Below are 16417 nucleotides of genomic sequence, written 5' to 3'. Positions count from 1 at the left end.
TACAAACATACCACATTTTCTTTATTCAATTATTCATTGATAGACTTAGGTTGTTTCCATGTCTTGGGTATTGTAGATAATGTTGCAATGATTATGGAGGTGTGAACATCTTTCACTTCAGTGTTTTCATTTTATTGGATAAATACCCAGAAGGAGAGTTGTTGGGTCATACGGTAGTTCTATTTTTGATTTTTTGAGAAACCTCCAAACTGTTTTCCACAGCAATCACACCAATTTTTACCTTCCTACCAGAAATGCAGATGGATTGCCTTTTCTCTACATATGTCACCAATGTTATTTCTTGTCTTTTTGATAAAAGCCATTCTAACATCTGTGAGAGAATAGCTCACTGTAGTTTTGATTTGCATTTCCCTGTTGATTAGTGATATCGAGCATCTTTTTGTGTACCTGATGGCCATCTGTATATCTTCTTTGAAAAAATGTCTTTCCAGAGCCTCTGCCCATTTTTTAATTGGATTGTTTGTTTGTGTTTGTTTTTGTTTTGTTTCTGTTTGCTATTAAGTTGCTGGAGTTCTTTATATATTTTGGAATAAACCCTTTATCAGATATGATTTGCAAATACTTTCTCCAAGAATATGACCAGGTAGACATGAGAATGGAGAAGGATAACAAAAGGTTAAAATAAAAGTAGCACATTTTAAGTCAGACAGATATGAATATAGGCCCCTGTCTCCACTACTTACTTTAAGAGAATTACTTAACTTCTCTGAGCTTGTTTCTCTATATGAAAAATGAAAATATATCCACCTTAAACAGACGCTATAGTTTCGCTCAGAGAATGTAAGATGATTAGCTCAGTGCCTGCCACACAGTAGATGCTCAATAAATAATAACTTCTGCAAGGACAATAACATTGTCTTTCCAAGGCAGGGCTCAAAGACAGTTGCTATGTAATGACCCATAGGGCAAAACTACCTAGCATCTCCTTAAGAACAATACTATCAACTGAATGTAAAAGCCAGCTCTACCAAAGAGAGCCAAAAGTCTGCAATGTATCCCCTAAACGACACAAGAGATAATGTCTAAATTTAAGATTCCTTTTGTTAAATGACAAGTTAAACAGCCTGAACAACTGATAACTTGTTTGTATAAAATGTTTAGTTTCATTTTATCATTGGCTCACCCCCATTTGATAGATAAAATGTCTATCTGCCATAAATAAGTATATTTATCTCTTTGGCACATTTTAATGTCCAGTATTCTGTTTGAAAGTCTGCTTACGCAGTCATTGTAGGAAAATCATAACTGGGACAAGTAATTTGCAAATAAAAAGGACAACGACTAGAGTCCTTCCAAAAACCCTGAGTACTCTAAATGACAAGAAGATAATAGAATGTTCTTTCTGTCTCAGTACCTCCAATGCATTTAATAATCTGTTTAAAACCCAATTCCAGAGAATAAAGTTCACACTCCTTGGCTGGACCTATATGATCCTTATGATCTGACCCCTACTACATCTTCTCCTCCAGCTCCCCGAACCAGATCCGTGACAGCCATCCACAACTTTTCACTCTTCCTCAAAATAACCTGTTGCTTCTTGCCAACATATCCTTGTATATGCTATTCTTTTTTCCTAAAATTAATTCATGTGTTGACTACACTGTGCTAGATGCTAAGTACATAGTGATGAACAAAATAAGCATGATCCCTGCCTTTTGAGTCTTTTCACTAACTGGTAAACAAATATGCATGTATTTATAATTAAGAAAGTGCTATGCACGCAGTAAACAGGGAAGCATAACAGGGAATATCAGGAAGAGTTACATTTCATTGGCATAACCAGCAAAGCCTGTGTGAGGCCATGAATATTAATCTGAGATGTGAAAGGTGGGAAGAAATCGCCTCGAAAAGAACCTGGGGGCAAGGTATGACAGCAGGGAAACAGCAGCCCAAAGGCTCTAAAGCAGGAAGGAGCTTGACATGGTCTAAGAACTGGATGGAATAGAAATGAGGAGGGGAAAGTTTAGATTTTGTCCTAAGTGAAATAGAAAGCCACCAAAAGGTTTAGACAGGGAACTACCATAATCTAATTTACTTTTTCAAAGATCACGCTGCTGCTCTGTGTCATCATCCAGGAGAAAGGCAACAATGGGGAGGAGGAAGAGCAGTCAAGAGGGAAAACTGCCTGGCATTCCCCGCCTAGTCAGAACAATGAGCTCGTGCTCAAGTACAAACACCATCTCTACAAGGAAATTAATTTCACCAGGTTGATGACCCAAGTGGGTCTTCCTAAGTGTGATCTTATTCAAAATTCTTCAAAGGCATAAGAAAGAAGAAAAAAAACTCAAAGAATTTTTTTATTCAGTTTATCTCGTCAAAGTCAAGCAGTCTTTTTTTTTTATTTCCACAAGCTCCTTGAAGTGGGTTGACTTCATATTGAATGGATTTCAATAGTCCTAAGTGACTGCACTAGGAAGTAAACCATCAAAGTAGCAAAAAAAAAATACATATATATATATATATATGTGTATATATACATACACACACACACACACACACACACACACACACACACGCATGCAACAAGATTCAAGGCCATGCACACATTTGCTACATAAACAGACATCAGAGCCAAACTCCTTGGGTTCAAATCTCACCACTATTAAAAATAGTTTTGCGACCTTCACCACTTTGTGCCTCAGTTTCCTTCTCTGGAAAATAGGGATTAAATAAATTAATAAGTGTAAAGTGCTGAGAATAGTGCCTGGGCCTTACTATATGTAGTAAAGTTTACTTAATAATAATAATTATAAAAATAATATGGTCACACAAATTTTCTACTCACTAGCCATGGAACCTTGAGCAAAGAACCTGAGTTTTCTCTAAGTCTCTGAGTTTCCTCACAGATGAAATAGATATGATAATAATCGCATTTTTCTCACAGGATTGTTGAATATTAAAGGCATATATGTGTATGCCTTAAATATAGTACCTACAATAAAGTTAGTGACCAGAAAATGTTAACTAATGTTATTTTATCATTAAAGTTGATATTATTATTGTGGGCAAGTTAGAAATAGGTTTGTCCATTATAGGAATAGATTCTATTATGTGTATTTTACTTCGGCTAAACTCCTGGATTCAAATCCTACCCATCCTTTAATAGTTGTATGACCTTAGGAGGTTACTTAGCCTCTCTAAGCCTCGATTTCTTCAATTATATGGGAATTAATAATAGTATGTACTTTATAGCTTTTAAGGATTAAATGAGATAGTGGAAAAATATAAAGCCCCAACACAGTACCTGTAAGCACTCAGTAAATATAAGCGACTGTTACGATTAATATTATTATTCATAAAGACCTTAATATTACCTTAGAAAGAAATTGTCTTCAGCTTCTCTTTTATCTCCATTCCCTCTATCCCTCCTCTCACCATACTGCTTAGATTCTCTCTAAGTGCTTGATAATAAACTCCCTCTTCACAAGTCTCTGTTTGCTGAAGATAAGAGGGAAAAAGGTCAAAAGCATACCCCTTTAACCCACACAAATCTGGAAGAAAATATAGCAAATTTCAATTATTCTAATACAAAAATTTAGAGTGGCTTATGGTTTGGCTGTCATTTCTTTAAATAAGGTTTTAATATCCAGGGTCAAAGATAAGTAAATGGAAAACAAAACTTACTTTACCAACAAGTTATAAGTCACATGCAGAAATCTTGGCTCGGCTCAAGCCATCAACCGGGCTGCTGGGGTTAAACAGCATGGCAGAATTAAATAAACATTAAAGCAGCCAAGAAACAAATAATTAAGTGATATAAACTAGGGTCAGAGAGGGAGATCCTCTTACTCCCAACTGAAAGAATGACAGGAAAAATATATAAGGCAGCAGGCATAAGGTGGCAGTGGTTCAGGTTCTTGCTTGCTTCTGGGGAATAAATTTTATCCTAGAAATGAGGAGAAAGAAAGGAGGAACTACAAGGTTGAGAAGGAAGTTTAGCAATAAAACAGCAAGTGCGAGTAGTAGTAAAGTCTACCTCCAGGCAGTTGTGGCAAAGGTGTGGGAGATGACATACATGGGCTGTCTCAAACACCAAGCCAATGATTTTGTACCAGGCAAAAAAAATGAATTACATTTCCCAGAGAATTCCTAATAGAATGGCTTCTATCCCAGTACTCTATAAGAGGGTGTCCTCTCCTTGACAATAAAGTTCTATAAGGCCTCCCTTCTACAAGGCTGAGATTATGGTTCTTTAGACATACTACCTAATGATTCAGATCACACTTGTACTGGGGAAGGGCCCAGAGGCTAGAGATGAAAGCGAGAGATCAGAAAAAGGGCTGAACGATAAATAAAGGCATAAAAATAGAGAGCCAGGAGAAAGCAAAAGAGAAAACTTTAGAGATTTATTTTCTGCTTCATGCCAATGTGAGCCTATGAGAAGAGATTAAATCAGCGGTTTCTAACCTTTTTTGTTATTTATTAAAATCCCAACAAGGCTATGAATCGTCAACATGAAAATTAAAAAAAAAGTTATCATCTTTCACCAGCTTTCACTCTTTATTCCTAATCCTTAAATAATGACTTCTTAAATATGAGACCGCCGTATTAACCAGTTACCCAATAAACTTAATTAAAAATAAATAAATATGAGACTGCCTAAGCCAATAATTAAGATGGTGAACTCTAGCAACAACGCATTAACTTTTGTGACCAAAGCCAGTACAATTTGACTCTAGAAGCTGTTTCCTGCACACCCATATTTTCTTGTTAGCCAGTAGGAAAACAGGAAGCCACAGAGCAGGAACATACAATACAATCAACAGGAACCTAGTTGATAAATCATCATAAACTGAATTGAAATTGATTTGAAAGAAACTGAGTTTCCAGGAACAAATGAGGGATGTCACCAATGAAGGTGACAGGTCCTGCCCCTGACTGCTGGGCACACAGGCACATCCATTTCAACATTCACATTGGCCTGAGCCCCATGACATCAGAAAACTTGAGGTTTAATGAGAACAATGGAGGCAGAAATCAAATGATTACAATGCTTATGGAGTTGATTAGAATGCACTTGACTTAAATTTCTAAATCAACTGGAATTTTTAGTCAGTTCTGCTGGGGAGTAGTACATGGGCTTGGAGCCTTCCGTAACTCAACAATTACTTATCGAGCAGGATCTAGTAGGGCAGGGCTACTGAGAGTGTGGTCCACAGAAGGGCATCATCAGCATCACCCTGGAGCTTGTTAGAAATGGAAATTCTTGGGCCCCACGCCTGACCTACATACAGAACCATAAACTCTGGGGGTGGGACTTAGCATCTAGCTAACAAGCAGAGTTGGGCAGGGGGTCTTGGTGCAAGCTGAGCAACACTGTAGTCAGCATATCTGTTACAAGCCAACAGACTTAGGGATCGGGCTTTGTAGTATAAATTCTGGCCTCACTACGTGACTTTGGAGAGTTATTTATCCTGTCTAAGCTTCACTCTCCTCTTCCACATGAAGCGCTTGGCTCCCTGTTCAGTAAATATCCCTGACATTCATAGTGTGAGGCCCCAAGGTTAGTGCTAGCCACACATGCATGAACCCATACTGCCCCTGACTCTGGCTCTTACAGTCTACTGGAAGAACTTAACAGTCTAGCACAGGGCTCACTTTATCTGTGAAGAGACAGACTGTAAATACTCAAGGCTTTGCGAGCCATACAGTGCACATGTCCACTTCTCAACTCTGCCACTGTAGCATGAAAGCATATGTAAACACAAGGAAATAAATAAGCATGGCTATGTTTCCAAAAAACCTTATTTATGAACACTGATATTTGAATTTCACACATTTTCACATGTCATGAAATCTTAATCTTCCTTTGATTTTTTTCAACCATTTAATAATGCCTATCCTGAGATCCTATTGTAAGATAATAAATATCTGTAAAATACCTGGTAGGCTGCCTGCCAGAGAGAAGACACTCAGCAAATGGTTCCTACTGTCATTATTATAATGAAATGTTCATCTCATGAAAAAATGCTAACACTCTATGATAGAGAAAAACTAAGTGGAGCAGGGCAGGAATACAACGCAGAAGTGCATGCAGGTAAAACTGAGCTGCAGGTTTACAAATTGATTTGTTCTAAGCACCATTGGACATATGTCTTATTAGCATATCACTGAATTTATATACACCCAAATAAGCAGTGAAAAAAAATAAACAAACTATACAAAGGAACTCCAATCACCTTACTCTTTTGACTTAAAAGAAGACATGTGGTTTATTCCGGAGGTCTAAATTGCTACCATATGTGGCCGCCCTCCTGGAGCAAAGAAATAACTCAAATAAGAGTGTATAACGTCTCTCTCTGACCTCAAAGCCTCCAGGAGTTCACACAACCATACTGAGACCAAAGCAGCACTCCCTAAGAAGAATTCACAGCTGCTCAACATCTGGGGGACCAATGTGGCTCAGGATATAGAAAATCCTGGGACTCCATCTTCAGCTGAAATTTCAAAGGTTCATCAAAGTCTCCAATGTATCCCTGGATCCAGCACTCCTTCCTTGCTCTTCGTTTGCTTTCCTTTGGCTGCGAAGAGTCTGACCAACAGAGGTAGTCCCTACTGACCAACAGAGGTAGTCTCCACCCAGTAGGCAATCCTTTCCCCAGCCTCATACACTGCTCTCATCTCACTGCCTCCGAGTTTAGCGGTCCCTTCTGATGGTGAAGATGAACACCTGAACAACCATGCTGTCCAATGTCGCAGCCACTACCCACAGGTGGCTGTTGAGCACTTGAAACATGGCTGCCTTGACTGAGGAATCGCATTTTTTACTTCATTTTATTTTACTTGACTTACATTTAAAAACCAATACTTGTTTCAACTCTTGGAAAACTCTTAAGCATTCTTGGAGCCACTTGGCTATGTGAGTCTACATTTTTGACTGTATATTTTACAAAATCCAAATACGGATCAAGTATTTCTGATGAAAACTTAGCATTCAAATTGAGATGCTGTCATGGCAAAACAGACATTGGATTTTGAAGACTTCTGAAAAAAGAATATAAATATCTCATTAATCATTTTTATATGGACTATACATTAAAATGAAAATGTTTTTGATATATTGGGTTAAATAAAATATATTATTAAAGTAAATTCTGCCTGTTTGTTTTTGCTTGTTTTTTGTTGTGGCTCTTAGAAAACGTAAAGTTGCATAAATGGCCTGCATTATGTTTTGACTAGACAGCACTGCCACAGAGGACTGAATAAATGTATTATCATCATTACCCATATTCATCACAAGGCTGGAATCAGACTCAGAGTCAGCCCAGCTCTGACTTCTGCACCCACAGATCTTACTGCCGATGCTCTAGAGAACAGCTCTTCTTTCCTGGTTACTGTTTTCCCTGGCTGATAAGGCAAATCTTTCACAAATAGAAACTTTCATTTCTCTTTCTTTAGAGACTAGTACATTGTTGGGGCCAAGAAGACCAAACCAGGAATGGCAGCCCTCTCTCTGCAGGTGTGTATCCCACTTGTCCTGAGGAGTGGAATTGTCCCAAGACAGTCATTTGCTCACTCTAGTACTAAAATCTAAGATGAGCTCCATGTGCACATTTTAATCTCACATCATGACTCATTCCCAATGCAGAACATACACATTTTACTTCCAATTCCCTTGTGGTCATGACCTTCTCAGAGAAAGATACAAATATAGTTTTTATAACTGACCAAAGAAATTTTCCCTTTGTGTCTGATAAATGCACAGCTAATAAATTCACTAAGAAACAAAATAGCCTTTGAAATTAGAGGGATGTCCCTTTCAGAAAAAGATTTTGCATGCAAGAATTTTCAAATCTGAGAAAAATATTAGGTGATGATTGAACGAATGTGGATGAACATTTCTATTTTTATATTTATATTTACTATGTATATGCAGAGACACATTTTTTTTTTTTTTACATAAACACTAGAATGACTCAAGTATAAGGATCTCTCTTTTTCCTGGCCCCTGATCAATGCCTTTAGGAGTTAACTTTCCCCCACTCTCCCAAGTACCAGATGTTGTGAGCCCCAACCCCTTCACATCATACAGGAAATGAGAGACAGGCCTGGAGATATGGGGTGTGGGGCAAGGGGTTCCTCTGAGAATGTTACATACCCCGAGGCTGCTATTTATTGAAGTCTCTGAATACCCTAGGCCAAGATCTCTGATTTAGGGACTTTAAATCAATTCAAAATCAGAATCAGAGCCTATTCTCAATTCTGGAGCTGAAGATGTCAAAAAACAATAGTAAAAGGGCAGATAATCCCTTCACCTCATTTGAGCCATTTCCTAGAACTATCTTCCTGCTAACAAACCCTGACAGACAGAGCTACTAACAGGAGAGGAATTAACCAATTTGAGGTTTAGCTCCTCTCCCTTTCCGGGCTCTGGCGGAGGTGCTAATTGGCAATAAAATGCATAAAAGGTGTACATCAGAATGGCCAGGGACAGACAGGATCTGGATAATCCATAAACTGAATAATGAGCCTTTTAATAACCAGGAGCTAACTGCAGCTTTCTGTAATGGGATCCTGGTAGCACCTGGTAGCACCAGTAAATTCACTCTCTCCAATTAGAAAAATGCCTTCCTCCACTTTTCCCTGAAGCCACACAACAGAAAAGAACTAGTCCAATTCCCAGCCCTCAGGCACAAGTATGTGTTAAATTCTCACAAACAGACATTTTCTTCCTGAGGAGGCGATTTCATTACTTTCAGCAGTCATCTACTGGAGAGCTTCATAGGCTCGCTCTGCTTTCCTCAAATCTAAACCCTTCTTTCTCCTACCAGTCCCCAAAATAGATTGCCTGGATTCAAGCTGTCATCTAATTATTAATAATATGAGTAGCAGTTTTGCCATCTACGTACAGTGCATTCTGCTTTACAAAGTGTATTTATGAGCACTATGTCTTTTGGACTCCAACACCACCAAAGCGGGGATCCAGGCTAGGGAGCCTGAAGCTTATACAACTTATGGGTCTCTTTAAGAAAATAAATATAAAATTATAAATACAAAAATGCCAGGGCCTCTTTCCAGAGCCTTTGAGGAGCCCTGAAGCTTGGCCTAATGGGTAAATTCAACTCTGTACCACCCCTTTCCTTCACTTCCACCCCCAAAAAGACATGCATGGTTTTCAGGCAAGGGAAGGGGGTCATGTGACTTACCAGGGTCAAGGGCTATTCAGTATTAGAGACAGAATTAGAATCTTCCTATCTCCCTAGTCTCTATGGCCCCTCTATTCCCTCTAGTTCCTCTGTCACGAAGGAAAGTTTGAGGACAAAATAAATAAAAACAACATAGCTAAAAGTGATCCCCACCAGACTGGCATTAGGAAGCTGTCTAGCCTGAGTATTGCTTGGGTAGAAGATGGTAAAATAAACTCAAATCCCCTATAAATAACCACTTAATTAGCACTGAAGGTAAAAGACAGTACATAACCACACAGAGCTAGAGTAAACCCACCTTCACCACTTGCTAACCATAGGATTTGGGACAAGTTACTTAGTATCTTTATTTGTAATAAAAGTTTCCATGAGATGATACATGTAAAGCACTTCGCACAGGACTCAGCCTGAACTCTCTAGGTCTTCAGTAAGTAGCAACTATTATTGCTGCTGTTGTCATCAATTCACCCAAAAAGCACTGCTTTTACAAAAGCAACCCATTCCTCAAAGTGTGCTAATGGAAGTTGCAAAAACATCTGCGCAGTCACCATAAGACTGAAAATGAGGCCAGGCACCTACTGAGACCTCAGCATTTCTTGTGCAGCACGGAGAAATGTCATAGCAGATTTATTAGACAGAGCGTCTTATCTGTTCTACTTGCTGGAGTTATCTTAGAGTTTCAGATTTATAACCTGTGTATCTGTGTGAACTCTCTGTGGCTTCCAGTCTCAGTGAAGGCATATTATTTTCTAATGCTTTGAGACCTCATAGTTTGAGAAGCACAAATTGTGGTTGTGGCTGTTGTTTTCTTTGTTTTGTTTTCTACTTTTACTTGTTTGTTTCTTTTAACTTGAAGAAACCAAAATGGTCACAACAAAAGAGAAGCCACTCCTATACTTTCCTTCTTTCTTCCTTCTGGTCCAGTTTTCTCTTCCCTCTCCACCCAGATTTCAAATTGGCTCCAGAATTTGAGAAGTAGTAACAGATCTATAAGATATAAACTGAGAAAGAACTTAAGAGGAAAACCAGTTGATAAACTCTAATCTACTTGCTGTATGTTAGAGTGAAAAATCCATGCTACATTCACGAAGAATTCAGTTGTTTACAGAGATAGGTTAAGCCCAGGTCCATAATTTGCATCTCAAAATAATAATAATAATAACAATATTTATACATTCAACAAACACTTAGGGAATAACTTACTGAGAGTCAGGCTAGTTCTTATCAATACCAAATTGAATAAGACAAGGCCTTTTCTTCACCTAAGACTCAACTGGGTAACCACCAACAACACCCTCACCCAAATTCTTCCATACCACTATGTATACCTTTCAAAATATTTTGCATATTTGGAATTACTAGTTTAATTACTTTCCTTCCCATTGAGTCTATAATCTTACTTAGGGCAAGTACAATATTCATTTACAGACACTTAATAAACACTAGCTGATCATCAACCCATTGAGGGACTCTGCCCTCAAACTAAAGTTATAATCAAACTAAAAAGTTTGGCATGTAAACAGCTACTTGACAGAATAGGGCAATACCTGCTACTACAGAGATAAGAACTAAGACAATGGGAGCACAAAGCAAGCAGGGAAGGCTTGACTGCAGATGTAACGCTGAAATAGAAGTTGAAAGATGAGTTGAATTTCTGTCAGTGCAGGAAAAGTAATAGAAACGGAATTTTCTGTGGAGAAAACTGTATGTATAATAACAATTAATAGCTAATAATTATCAAGGACTTATTATATGCCAGGTTCTGTTCTACAGAAATTAGCTCATTTATTCCTCATAACCTTTAGAAGTAGGAACTATTTTTGCTCCCATTTCACAGGTGAGGAAACTGAGACTTAGAGACCTCACTGCTGAAACAGGTTGGTCTGACATCAGAGCCCAGGATTTCAATCCATATCCTAGGCTACAAAGGCAAAGAATTATGAGAAGAAGTGCTGCAGGAACAGTCTTGGGATAAGTTTAGACAAGTGTCTGAACTATGGGTAAGGGAGTGGTAAGGCCAGATATGTGGACTGGCCAGATTCTGAAGGAACTTGAATGCCACACTAAACAGTTTGGTTTATCCCACAGGAGTTGGGGAGCCACGGCAAGCATTTAAACCTACAAATGACATGACCAGCATTGCACTTGATCGGCACTGCATAATACTCTGAGACTGATGTGGAAGATGGGCCAGATTGTGAGTAGCCTAAAGAAGGCTATTTCAATAGACCAAATACTAGGCTCAGGACAAGGCAAAAGGAATAAGGATAGAAAGCAACAGCCAGATTTGAGAGATTTTCCTGACATAGAATTGATGCAATATGATGAAGGATTAGGTTTGGGTTAGGGGGAGGAAAAATAAATGAGAAGATGCCAAGTTCATAATTTGATATCAACATTCATCCAATTTTCCATTAAGTGAATAAATGTTATACAAGAACAGGTGTCTAGTAGAGACACACACCTAGTCACACAACTATTGTGTTATTGTCTAACTGCTTCATGTTGATAAGTCTCATCAACCTGGCAAAACCGTAATCTTCTCCAAGGCAGAAATGACACAAGTGTCTTGTGTCCACATGTCCACTTAATGTCCATTTCAGTGCTGGATACAAAAGAAAACTGAATACAACTCACCAAATAGTTGTTAAATAGCAAAGGTTTAAAAGATACTGTGCCTCAAAAAGGACCTGCTGATCAAAGGTAGAAATCATAGAAGAAAATCTAAATGGGTTTTATTAAGTAAAATTATTAAGTGATTTATAAAAGAAGCAAAACAAATGGCAAATATAAACTAAAAAGTTTACTTTGCTAGTAATCAAATAAATACAAAGTAAATATTTATCTGCCTATCAAAATTCAAAGACTTTTAAAACAGTCCATGGAGAGAGACTGGTCCTAGACTTGTTTGCCATGGCACTGTTAACCAGGAGAGCTGCCTAACCAGGAGCAAGGCAAGAAAAGAATCTATAAGACTTTGTTTTTCACTACAGTATAAACAGCCTATCCTTACTAATATGCATATATTCTCATCTAACCCCTAGAATGACCCACTGAGAAATGCATGATCATCTCCATTTAAGAAACCTGGGCAGTGAAATCAAGAAACTTGCTTGTGGTTATACAATTTGTAAGTGGTGGAGCCATAATTAAAATTCACATATTTTTGACTTCAAAGCCTATGCAATGTGAAGTGAGTATGAACTCCACAATTAAATGATTATTGAGATAATTAATCATCATTCTGTTACGAGAGTGAGCTCTATGTATGGACAGAATGGGCCCCCACCACGCACAGCAGCTTGAGGGGATAGTTCTGTATCCCCCAAAAGACCACCATTACCTGCCATGGCATAGGCTTCTCAGCTAGTCAGAGATTCCCACTATTAAGGCACTATTGTGTAGGTAATAGTGAGACTTTAATCAACCTCTCTGTATCTCAGTTTTTTCATATGCAAAAATGGATAATAAAATCTACCTCAAAAACCTGTTACGGAGATTCGCTTTTGCCCACAGAATAAAGCTGACAATGCCTCTAAAGTTATCTTTCTAAAACATAAGCTCCATCACAGTAAATATTATTTGGTTTTCAAAACCCAGATCTAGTATAAGTGAGAAGCTTGTCTTAATTACCAGATGAGAGTATTCATTGCTCTCTCCCTCCCTGCTTCTATCATGCCTTCACAAACCTGTATTACTCTTCACATTGTAACAGACATTAATTTACTTTTCCATTTTCCCTACTATACTGTGAGCCACTTGAGAATGGAGTCAATAGCTTATATATCTTATGATGTCAACACCAAGTCCAAGACCAACATATGGCGGGAAATGTTTCATTAAAAAAAAAAAAAAAAAACCCAGTCCATCATTTTACCCTCACAAAACCCTGTCAGGCCATTATGATAATTATTTGCATTCTACAACTTGAGCAAATTGAGCATCCAAGTTGCAGTGACTATTATATCATATGAAATGGGCTAAGGATATAGTACAGACTAATTAAACTTTAGTTATTATACATCAGGTAAAAATGGCACATATCAAATGCCTATGCCATAAAGTATTTTTCACATCCTATCTTATTTCATCCCCATAGCAACCTGAGGAGTATGTGCTATTACTTTGATCTTATATTGAGGAAACAGACTCAGATATTTAAACAACTTCTCAAAGGTCACACAGGTAAGCAATTGGCAGAGCCTGAAATCAGACCAAGGTATTTCTGAGTCCAAAGCCTTTGCTCTTTGCAGGTTACCTGTTTGGATCCCAGATTAGTTTCAGTGGAGAAAAAATAAGAAAGACTCAGATATGCCCTAAATGTCTGAGGTCAGTATGAGGTGCTGGAAAGGAAAGGTTGGATGAGATTCATATGTAGCTTGGGACGAGTATTAAAAATGTTAGGAACGTGTAGAGGATAAGGCAGGGGAGAAACCAAAAGTAAAGGAGACCACCAACAATAAATGCCATGTTCAACTTCTCTTTCAGCTAATAATACAAGAAATAGTAGAGATGATTCTTATTCATATTTCAGTCCTTGTGTTAAGTCTCTAAGGTAAAAATCTCATATTGTAATACTGATGTATTATTTCTTCTTGATCTTGCTACCATTTGTTATGTCCCAGCAAATGTTCCAAAACCAAACAGGAAGCTTAGAGAAGTCACAGGAAATATCCAATCTCCTTTACTCTAAGAAATGGAAACAAGCTCTACTAGGTTAGTCTCTTATTTGTGTCAAGGCATGTTGGAACTAATACAACAGGAGATGGCTTCAAATCATCCTACAGATAAGCAAATACTATTTCATAAAAACATAACGAGAAAAAGTTGCTTTGTGGTGTTTTCTTTTGTCACACACAGCTCTCCCCTCAAGCTTGGAACAATGGGCCATTTATTTGCATTCTCCCAGGAAACCTTCATGCTATGATTGTTTTTGATTCATACATTCAGGAATCAAGTTAGGCAGGAGTAGAAACAATAGTGCAGAAAAGCGAACAAACAAACCAAAAAACCCCTCTACCTGTAGAATGAAAAGTTCTCAGGTGAGACACTCACACCAAGTCCTTTCACCTGATGCTACAAGGCTGTGAACTCAGAAGGATGCTCAGTCCAAGCTAAGAATCCAGACTTGGAGAAAGAAAACTCAATTAAAAGTAAAGGAGTGGCGGAGAGGACTCCGATAAGGAGTAAAATCATTTTGCTTTTTCAAATTTATGAGCAAAAGGAAGGTCTGAGATACCCCACTAACAAATACACCTACCTGTGAACTTTTCCAACGTAGAGCTAATGGCACATACAGCCAACAGATTTCATAGAAAACTCATGCCTAAAGGACAACCTGTAAACTCAGAAGTTTCTGTCTTCATATGATCAAATGCAGTAGAATTTCTTTCTGATCACTCTCACTCCCATTCAAAGTGCTATACCCGTCACAGCCAATAACCCATACCCAGCCACTCTTCTTCTCTCCGTGGCCCCTGAAAGGCCTCAGGCAACAGAGCCGCAGGACCCGCGGGAGCACCCCTCCCCTTCTTGCCATCCCCATTATTCGGCACGCAGCCCTGCTCTCCCCTGGAGCCAACAGTCTGCAGCTCCTTCAATGCAGGCGCGAGCAGACAGGAATGGTGGGAAGAGAAGCTGTGCTAGCTGCATGTTTCAGAATCCCCCTCCATATGCATTTGCCAAAAGAACAAAAAGAAAATCAGTGCCAAGAAAAGACAACTGAGATGAGGATGCGGTGGGACCGCGGCTGACTCCATGCCTCTTAACAGCAAGGGGCTGGCCAACCACGCGTTGGAGCCACAGATTCTAGTCGTTACCTTCAGGATGCAGGCCATGACGCTCCACCGGCCCTCTGGGCACAGAGAAGCGCGCGCGCTTGGGTCGCGGGAGTCCCGGGTCAGGCTGGAGGCTGGTACCGCGGCAGGACCGCTCCAGCCCACATTCCCGCAGATCCAAATAAGGGGACCGCGGAGTGAGCTGCGCGGGCACAGGCCCCGCCCCCTGGCCTCGGCCCCGCCCCCGGTCCAGTCACTGGCAGACGGCCCACGAGGCTCCGCCCCCGGGTCACGTACCGTCCCGGGCTCCGGTGGCCGTTGCTTGGTGCTTGCTACTTTTTCTTTTCTTTCTCTCTCTCTCCCTTTTTTTTTTTTTTTCCTGTAAATGTTCTGCTGTTCAACCTATACAAAGTCTGCTCAGCAGCGGGCAAGGATCTGGGTCTCGCTGGGGAGAGCGTGCAGTCTTTTCTACTGCTCGATTCCGTCTCCTCTAAGAGACCAAAAGAACTCCTTGCGGACATTTCACACTTTTTAAAAAGTTAATTGGGTTTGGAATCGCCCTTCTAAAGGCATCATCAAAGGATTCTTCAAAAGGAGCAAACGCAATTCTCCCTGGGTCGTTTAAGGATACAGACTTCACTCTGCTTCAAAACTGTGATGGACTTATCTAAAATCAATAATAAGGGAACTCAAATACCTATTAATGAAAGATGCCATGAACCTTACACTATGTATGTTTTGTGTATGTACACATACACACACATATATGTGTATATATGTATAAAATGCATTGCTTTTGTGCTTTATGCTGTGTTTATAAAAAAGATGTATATACAAAAATATATAGGTAATAGAATATATGTATATTTGAAAATATAGTATATTCTCATACATATACATTGATTATACATATATAATTTGTGTGTGTGTACATGCATAGACAAGATTTTGCTTTTCCCTGCTACAAGTTTAGAATTTGAATGAACTTTACTGCAACTTCAGCAACAAGGTTAGATCTAAATGTCCCTGTTACATTTGGAAACCCAGACAGGCCATTTTTCACCATCCAACCTGAACTCTTTGATGCTAAAACAGAAAGTGTAGTCTGAGAGAAGATATGTTTTGAGTCCTTTCCACCCCGCCTCAGCAGGCCCTCTCTGAGTGAAAATCAGCAAGGAAAGTCCAATTCCCAAGTAAGAATCAGCTAAGAGAAGCAGAGTTATTTCTATAAGGAAAGTAACATCACACACATAACAGAACAGGGGAGAGAACATTCTTTGTATATACACACATTTCTACCACTTGGCCTGTCAGAAAAATTTCAAAAGCAGGCCCAAAATGTTTACCTAAAAAAAAGGTTTCACTTGCTCGAAGCCCTGTCTAGTTTGCCTACATGGAGTCAGGAAAAGCACTGTGGGCTGCTGGTGGCTATGAAGTCATGAAATGGGCTCACAAACCACAAGGCGGAAACCA

At 39.1% G+C, this 16417-nt stretch overlaps 1 protein-coding gene across 1 annotated transcript in view; it reads right to left on the bottom strand.

The window, feature by feature from the left end:
• The window catches only part of ST6GALNAC3 (ST6 N-acetylgalactosaminide alpha-2,6-sialyltransferase 3), a 496004-nt gene extending 480826 nt beyond the window's left edge, over nucleotides 1–15178 (bottom strand). The window contains exon 1 of the mRNA XM_011355517.2: nucleotides 14987–15178. Coding sequence (XP_011353819.1) covers nucleotides 14987–15004 — 18 coding nt within the window. The 5' untranslated portion in view covers nucleotides 15005–15178. The remainder of the gene's footprint in view (nucleotides 1–14986) is intronic.
• Between the last annotated feature and the right edge of the window lie 1239 nt (nucleotides 15179–16417).

The sequence above is a fragment of the Pteropus vampyrus genome, unplaced genomic scaffold, assembly GCF_000151845.1.
Source record: "Pteropus vampyrus isolate Shadow unplaced genomic scaffold, Pvam_2.0 Scaffold22, whole genome shotgun sequence".
NCBI lineage: Eukaryota > Metazoa > Chordata > Mammalia > Chiroptera > Pteropodidae > Pteropus > Pteropus vampyrus.
Note: the sequence above shows the minus strand (reverse complement) of the source record. Positions and strands in the feature narration are given on the sequence as shown.